Source organism: Anastrepha obliqua, chromosome 5 (genome assembly GCF_027943255.1).
Source record: "Anastrepha obliqua isolate idAnaObli1 chromosome 5, idAnaObli1_1.0, whole genome shotgun sequence".
NCBI classification, from domain to species: domain Eukaryota; kingdom Metazoa; phylum Arthropoda; class Insecta; order Diptera; family Tephritidae; genus Anastrepha; species Anastrepha obliqua.
Window position 1 is genome coordinate 55,022,828 of NC_072896.1, and position 8,973 is coordinate 55,031,800.

Genomic DNA, 8,973 nt, shown 5'->3' on the forward strand with positions numbered 1-8,973 from the left:
GATAAAAGAAGTGCAGGGAATTGGCCAATAAATTACAAAATGTTTACCATCTATTCAAATTAAGTTTATTGCCTTCAAAGTACGCCCCTTTCAAATTAATACAGTTAGACTCCAGACAACAAAGACTCCAGTCATGAAAACTTTTTTCAAACGAATTTTCCGTAATCGATTTGAGCTCTCGCAGTGAATTCCATTTCACGAGATCTACAAACTGAATATGGGAGCATCGAACTGGGAATTTGGATTTTGGAAAGAGTCCGGCGGAACATTATCAGGTGAATAGGGTGATTGTTAGATGATATTCGTTCAATTCTGGCCAAAAATTCGTTCATATCATAGTACTGTGTGTTATCGTGGTATAAAAATGAAAATGCTTATACATAAATTTGTTATTTTTTCAATGAACGTGCACGCTCAAACATTGCATAATAACCAAATCTTTAGATTTGGTGAAGTGGCTGTCCTTCGACGCACCTAGTTCAGTTAGAGGTCCCTTGTGTACCACCGGAACTATCCTATCCTTACTCTACTTGGTTCCTTTTTAAACCATTTTGTGGCCTTTAAAAAGGCTACACGAACTAGTCCGCAATGAGGTCCAGAAAAGTGAGACCGAGCAGTCTCAACCCGCAGAGCCATGCACCCGCATAGAAGGTGTTCGACTGTCTCCTCCTCTTTTATATCCTGATAGCTGCTGCAATAGTCATCGGATGGTGCCCTAATCCTCTCACATGTCTTCCTATAAGTACAGATACCACGATTTTTCATGCGGAGCTCATCGCCATAATGGAAAAAGAGGGTTCCAATCCATGTCCAAAAGAGGGTTCGAGAAAGTAAAAATTAAAATACTTTCGAACTGCGAATCGGTTCTCAAAGCCTTGAATAGCTCCACATTCAAGTCAAAAGTCCTAATAGAGTGCAACAATGCACTCAACAAACAGGCCACTCATAATCCGATCTCACTGATTTGGAACTCAAGGAACACTGGAATGGCACAAGCGGTTTTAATCACTCCAAAGAGTTTTTGAGCTTCAATGCCAACAGAGCAAAATCTGCGCTAACCTTAGATACAAAGGGCCTCAGATTACTCTGTGGAGCACTTACAGGTCACTTTGCCTGTAATAAACATTTTAACACAATAGGATTATCTATTATGCAGGTTCTGCTGTGATGATGAGGAGTCTATGGAACACTTAATCACCAACTGTGAGGAGACAAAGAATCCTGGGCTCGTACCTACTAGAGGAGGAAGACCTACAATTGCTCCCTCCTAAGGAGCTGGTTCGATTCCTCGGTATGCTAAATAATTATAATTAAGTAATTAGGGACGCACAATATATCAATCTGGTCGCAGTGCATAAAGCTTAACCCGTACAACCATTATTATTACCATTACCATGCCTTCCTATTAGACAGTGTCCATATAGGATCCCTACTACGATTCTTTATTTGAGTAGATTCTTAGTGCGACCCATGTTCCATTCGGGCCACGTTTGTCTACTGGTAGCGCAGGTGTTTAACTGTTTCCAGTTGAAACTTGCAACAGTAGTGGTGTGTCTTTCATGGGTATGTCGACCATGTCCTGATTAATTTGGAGCAAGGAGCCCAAGCTCATCTGCCTCACTGTTACCTTAAATGTTACTATGTTTTGGCACGCTCCGTAGATTAAGAGAAAAATACTGTGGAAGTATTTTTAATAATTTGTAACACTCTTTTACTGTCTAGTGTGAGTATTTACAGAGCTGCCCGATTATCGGAGTAAGTGAAGATGATTGCACTTTTATTTAGCACTAGAAGAATTTCTGCGATTGCCAAGATTTCGGCTCGGAAAACGCTGCAATGATCAGGTAAACGAAAGAATATACTGGTGCCTCTAGTTTCGGAGTATACACCACCTCCCACATGGTCATTGATTTTTGAGGCATCAGTAAATATACCGACCCCGTTTTCATTATTTATTACACCATTTTCCCTGTTCTCCCTGGATAGCCTGTCTAAGTATGTATTCGCCACAAAAGTTACAAGAAACATCTCAAGTACGAGTATACTTGAGTGTCCCTGGCTCTTTGTCTTGAGCAGCGATGATTCCTTTAATCTTAGCGCCACTTTGGCAGCTAGTTGTCTACAATATAGAATAATTGGCAATAAATGCAGCATAACATTTAAAGCCGAAGTTGGCGTTGTTTTGAGCGCTCCAATAATACTGACGCTAGCCGCTCTTTGAATCCTATCAAACCTCTTGATTGACGTTTTCTTGTCAAGGGTTGGCCACCAGACCAGAACTCCGTATATCATAATTGGTCTAACCATAGCTGTATATCTAGTGAACTATTTTGGAGGCTAAGCCGCATTTTAAGCCTACACTTTATTTGCATGCCTAGAGCACCGTAGCAGCCTTGCTTACTCTGTTCGGAACATTCAATTTCCATGAAAGTTTCATGTGAAGGTTTAAACCTAGGTAGCTTGCGTTGTCACTGACCGGCAGAACAGTTTCGTTGAGTGTCAGAAGCTGAAGGTCGGGAATTTTATAGTTCAACAAACCAACTCTTTATGCTCACTGACTTGTTTGCATTTGGGCAATCACTTTAAACGGCCTTTTTAAATAACCTATTCCCGGTACTTTTTTGACAGAACGTAAATTTACTTGCAGCAAAAAAACAAATGAGAGAGGCTTTGATCACGCCAACAAAAATGATGAATGAAAGAATGTTCTCTCCAGTGGAACCGCGCACGAGTTTCGCAATATTTCTCAATTTTTCTACACTAAACATAATTTAAACCACACACCACACAGTTTTAGGCACATAAGATATAAGGATTGGAGGGAGCAAATATCAGACTTGTTTCACATGCTCGTCACTGTAAAGTGAGGGACTCATACTTTATTATAACATAATTTTTTTGCTTTTATACGAAAGTAGCAAATGTTTATTGAAAACTTTATCACTACGGGCCTAACTACTCTACTCCATTTATTACACAAATTTATTCCGATCAATGCATTGGTAAACTCACCGTTGCTATCCAATTCGTACGGTTTATTGTGCTCTTCCTCGATTTCCACAACATTCAAATTCTGCTCCTCCTGATCGAAGAGTTGCTCATCCGATTGCTCGGCGGGGAATACGAACTCCGTCTCTTCATTCGATGTTTGCGATGAAACGACCTGATAAGTTGGAGGTGTCAAATCTGCACCCGGACCGCCGGCGGCTACGGGAATACCCAGACCTGGATAACCGGGCACACCAACACCACCATTAGGTCCAGCGGCAGGCTGATGAGCTTGATGTCCTTGCTGATGATGTTCATGTTGCTGGTGGTGCTGCTGCTGCTGTTGCTGTTGCTCCAACAGCAATTGCTGTTGCTGTAGCTGTTTCTGCTGCTGCAGTTGTGTAGCGGATTTCGGCTTGGCTGCGTACACCAAATTATTGCCGCATGGAAGTAAAATGGATGTGCATAAGATGAAGGCATAGAAGAGGAGCTGCATTTGACTACAACGCCACGAGATGGCCGAAAAGGTTTGGCGATTATAAGTGGTAGTGTCTGCTTGCTGGGGAGCGGCTGAGCAATTTGACGCGTCACGCACCAGCGCAGCATTAGGCGTAGTTGTTTCGGAAATACTGCTATGCTTAGTGGCCACCTCCGCAGCTGAGTTGGGAATTGAGGCAGCATTTTGTGGGCACAATTTACCATTACGTTTCACTTTGAATGCACGCTTAGGCTTCACGTCCCCTAACGGCGCCAGCTCGGAGGCGGAATCGGTTGTAGGCATAGCCATTTCAATTACGCCAACCTCCACTGTCAGCTGCCCCGCTTTAGTAACGCTGCTGGCTTGAGTAGATTTGGTGATTAATTTTAAGTTATTTTTAATGGAGCTGTTGCTATTATTTTTATTGGTGGTGATTGTGGTTGTGGTGTTGGTTTTAGTGTTGTTGTTAGGTTTTACTAATTGTATTTTATTCACTTCATTTTTATTAAATTCATTCACTAAACTTGCCACTCTATTTACATTGACGACTATCAGCGACAACAACAACGATAACACATACAGCAATGGATCACTTTTGCCATAGCCAGCATTAGCGCGACTGCACGCAACTCTTTCCAGGTATGTTGCTAGCCACAGCAACGTGCGGCACACGGCGCCAGTTATGCCGCTGTCAGACACAACGTTATGAACGCGTTCACTCGCATCAAAACGCGTTGACCTTAGCCGTCCGCGACGACGCCGACTATTAAAATCTATCGTCTTTTCGGTGTTTTGCTGGTCGTGCTTGAGCGACGGCAATGTTGCTGCCGCTCCCACAATCATATCTGTGTTAATAATACTTTGAGTTGTTGTTGTTGTAGTTTTTAATGCTGCTGCTTTCATCTTAGTAGTTGGAATTTTTTCCAGCTTCTCAGCACTAATGGCCGTAACAACGCTTTGCTTTGGCTGCAACATTTCATTGGCCTTTAAACGTGGCAGCGCAGCTTGTTGCGGCAGCATGTTGCCAAGCACATTTAGGTCACCGCTATTTGTATACGCATTCCCAACAAGGATCGTTGTTGATCGCGCATCGCTTACTTGAGTTTGGGTAGATAAAACTGCTGGCAACGCGACATGCGTATTGGTATGTTCTGCTAGTGATGTTACGTCAACAATGTTGCTAGCGCCATTTGTCGTGTTGCGTGGCGCAGCATTCAGCATGCATTTATCTGTTATCCCAACATTAGCATTTTTACGTTTGGTCGGCAAGTTTTCGGTTGTAGTTGTTCTTGTTTTGCATGGGCGTTGTTGTGCGGCAACATGTTGACAAGCTGTGCGTTCAAAGACTGCCAAAGTTGAGTTTAAAGCTTTGTTCAGCCGCTGGTTTTCAGCGTCTACGCTACAACGCTCAACGCCTACTACTTTAGCTGCATCTTTTGCAACATCATCGCCATGCAGCTTTGTGCTTTGAGTTGCTTTGTTTTGTCGCTTTTTTTGCTCGGCCAATGTTTCCAAACATTTTTGTTCCTGCAACATTGGTTTAGCTGCTAATGGCATGCACAACTTTGTATAGCTTTAAGGGCGAAATGTTGCTTATGATTTTTGGAATATTTCTAAATATTTAATTACTATTTTTTTTTTGTTTTCGTGATATTTTGCAGTAATTTTACTAATACTTGGTATATTCAATTTGTATACTATGTTGCTGATAAACCGTTGTAATCGTTGTTCATTGAATTGTGTGCCTTAATTGCTATATTTTTTTAAGTAATAATTTTAATTTTTTTTCATATAGTAAGTTTTACTACTGAATTTTTATAAAGCTGTATTTTTTCGTGCTAGCAGTTTGGTGTTGCCGTAGTTTATGTTATTTTAATTGTTTCACGAATTTTTCATGCACCTTTGTATGTGTGTATGTAACAGCAATTTTCGTAGTTGAGCAGCAGGAAAGTAAGCTGTGATTTTTTAAAATAAACTTTTGTTTTCTCAATAAAGTTGCATCGGAAAATTTTGGTATGTAGCAGAATTTTTTTTTTATAATTTTTGTTGCAACTTCTTAATTTGTTGAATTTTTTAGTTTTATTTAATTTTTTTTTTTTTGTGCAAGTAATATTTTGCTTAAAACCTACGTTCTCTCGTTTTATAGGCCAACATCAGCTATATATTTATGTTAATTTTTGTTTCTTTGATACTTTATCAAAGTAATTATATTTTTTTGCGTGTCTTTTGAAAATTACATATTTTCACGTTGAATGTACGGTGACTAATATTTCTCTTTTAGCTCACAATTTTTTGCAGAATTTTCACACTTTATTATGCTTGCAAGTATCATTTGCTTGTTTCTGTATTATAAATTTTTCTATTTTTGCTGAAATTTTTTATTATTATAAATTTGCATTTTATATTTCCATTACAAATTCAATTAATTCGATTTTTAATACTTTTCATATATTGCAAATAAATTTAATTTCCTTGCAACCAAATCTAAATTTCCAGAGCGTTTTACGCGTATTGTTCCTACAATTTTTTAGTCACTAAGTACTTAAAATATTATTTAATTTGCACTTAACACTGAAATTTGTTATGTTTTTCTTTTTTAATTCTTGCTAAATATTTGTATAACTGAAAATCCTTAACAATTAGTTAATACTTAGTGGTTACTTTTATTTTAAATTAAAATTTAACTTCATTTTATCACTTTCATTTCTGTATTATCAACTTAGCCCTACTTGCATTTAATTATTATATGAAATTTATCAACTGATGTAGGTCTCTAATGCCGTATAAATGTAGTTTGCTTATGCACGCAGCAGTGTTTTTTAACCGCTTCAAATTATTTAAATTATATTAAATATTACTTCTATATAATTTCTTTTCTAATACATTAATAACAAAATTTGCTAGGCAACTTGGTCGGCCGTTGTTAGTGTGCACTTTATAATTCACTGTATCTCTTGCAGAACTATTTTTTTATATTATTTTATTAACACTATTTTTATTTTGGTAGTTTTTCAAAAGATGGCTGCTTTGTTATTCGCTAGAGAGAGGATTAGATATATGCATACCAATTTTTTGTTGTGTTGCATACTTTTGTGCGCATTTACTTGTAAATCAATTCACGCTCTACACATCACTAACATTTTTCAATTTTTTTCAAACTTTTTTCAAAAATATGTAACCAACATAATTTGTGACATCACTTAAATTCTGTTGCATATTTTTAGTTGTTAAATAAAAGAATTCTTGCTTATGCCTGCCAAATCACCGTTTACATGGCTTGTCTAGGCGTTCATGTAATATCATTGTTTTTAGTGTTATTTTACATGCCATACTCAAGCACACACTTAACTTGTCACAACCACTACACGCACAAATTCCATATATGTTTTCTCACTTTTTCCCCAAATTTGTAGCAAAAGTCAGTGTAGCGTGGCTAAGAATAATTTTTTTAAAAGCCAAAAACATACACACACACCCAGGCATGTAACTGTGGTGTTGTGTTCTGCAGCCCAGCTAAAAAGTATGCTATATATTTTCTTTAATTTTTTTCTCCTAGTTTTACCTTTTCTCGTTGTGTGGCGTTTGCACGCATAGACGGCTTACGGCGTTTACTTGCCGCCCGCCGTGTTCTTCGTGGTGCTGCACTGTCAGGCATGCACACATACACACACTTGCAGCGCCTCAAAACTCACTTTACTTTAGCCACATTTTTTGCAGAAATTTGTTTGACTTTTATGCTACAAATTCTATAGCTTTTAGCTTAAACCGTAGTATACTTTTAAGCGTTATGCAAAATGTCACAATAATACCAGCCTATTTATTTGTGTTATTTTTAGTTGCGTTTTTGTTGCATCACTTTGCAAATTGTTTGCAATTTTCTACACAATAATCCATATTTTCTTTTAAGTATATTTTTCACTTATTTCACTTGCAACATTTTTTTCACCAGCACGCTGCTGTGCGCGGCTTTCCTATTTAAGCGTTCCTCACTGTTCGCGTTCTCATATTGTAGTGCTGCGTCGTTCAACGCTCAGTCCTGCCTTTGGTGGCTTGGTTGGCTGGCTGGCTGCATGTAATATTCGATTATAGCTTAGATGCGGCGCATGCAGGTGTATGCTCTCTCATGCTCCGCAGAGCGGCTGATTAGGGGGGAGGCTTGGCATCGCACGTTTTTGATTACTGTCAGCCGAAGCTTTTTATGGGAACTTTGCATTGGAAGGCATCGCAGGGCAGCTTTGCTCTCGGCTAGTTGAGTGATTATGGCGGTTTGCTCGTTGCATTTCTCTCAACTCAGATTACTCCACTCAAATTATGTTTGTAGGTCATCTGAGTGCATTGGTTGTTGCTCTTGCCAATAAAATGTGTCGTTATGTTTGAAAAGTTTTTACGCTCGGTCATCTGAAATAAGAAAAGAAAAATTTGTGATTATTAACCAATGAAATTCGTGGTTTTGATAACTGGAAAATATATTATACTACAAAAACTACAAAATCTAAAATCTAAAACTAAAAAATTTTAAAAATAATTGCCTCAAGAAATTTAAAACAACTGGTAATCAGTAAAATACGAGGATTTTTAAAAGTAATTTAAGTTCTTAAATAATCTGCTTTCTAGCACTGAGCGGAATATCAAAGTTAATCCGAAGACCTTTAGTCTCGACTGACGAGGCGTCCCCTGACCTTTCATTCGAGATATCTTTGTTTCTATTCTCATCTTATGAAATTGTTAAGGGGTTGCTTCCTCTCAAACCTTCGTCACATACAGATAATGACGGTTTTTTAACTATCTTGCTCAAAAATCTTCCGGCGTTGGTAATTCCTTTTGAGATTATCTTTAACAATTCTTTATCCACATATACCCTATAATCAGAAAGTACCGGGCATGTTTAAATAAAACAAAACAGAGTTAAACTGCAAGCAAATTTATTTTATCTCCTTCAAAATATGACCCGTCTGCAGGAACACACATGTGCCATCGTTTAACACAGTCCTCCATGCACCCCTGGTAGGCCATCAGCTCCTTCATCGCATTCTCTTTGATCTCCTCTATCGATTCAAATTTCCTTCCACGAAGTGGCAACTTCAACTTGGGAAACAAAACGAAGTCGCACGGGACCATATCAGTTGAATACGAATAAAGGAGCACCCTTAATCGTCTAGCTGCCAAACCCGGACATTTACAGAGAAAAGTTCCTACAGCTTCTGCAATGGAGATTAAATAGTAAATCCAGGTATTCTAGGACGGGAATGCCGAACAGGAGGTTTCTGAGACCAATTCAGTTGACCTCTTTCAGGCAATTTCATTGAGGGACATGTTCCTATGTTCTGGAACCCAGATCAGAGATGTACTGGATGAAGCGATTTAGTGAAAGAGAGAAAAGGAATCCAGGCTGAAGATCTGTCTCGTACCACACCCGAGAGGCACATTAAGGAACCTCAAGCGCCTAGTCCGTCATTTGCAAAGTGTTCAACAGTCTCTTTCTCCACATGATCCCCACAGTTTTTGCA

The 8,973-nt window shown here is 38.6% G+C and overlaps 1 protein-coding gene across 2 annotated transcripts in view; it reads right to left on the reverse strand.

Annotated features, from left to right (window-relative positions):
• Window positions 1–7,373, reverse strand: part of LOC129248354 (uncharacterized) — a 100,912-nt gene extending 93,539 nt beyond the window's left edge. Inside the window, exons 1-2 of one of the 2 annotated variants that reach the window (XM_054887878.1) lie at window positions 7,029–7,373; window positions 3,013–5,834 (exon numbers count right to left, since the gene is read on the reverse strand). In XM_054887878.1, coding sequence (XP_054743853.1) covers window positions 3,013–5,023 — 2,011 coding nt within the window. In that variant the 5' untranslated portion in view covers window positions 5,024–5,834; window positions 7,029–7,373. Of the gene's footprint in view, window positions 1–3,012; window positions 5,873–7,028 lie in introns of those variants that run through there. The other variant, XM_054887880.1, reaches the window with a different exon arrangement.
• Between the last annotated feature and the right edge of the window lie 1,600 nt (window positions 7,374–8,973).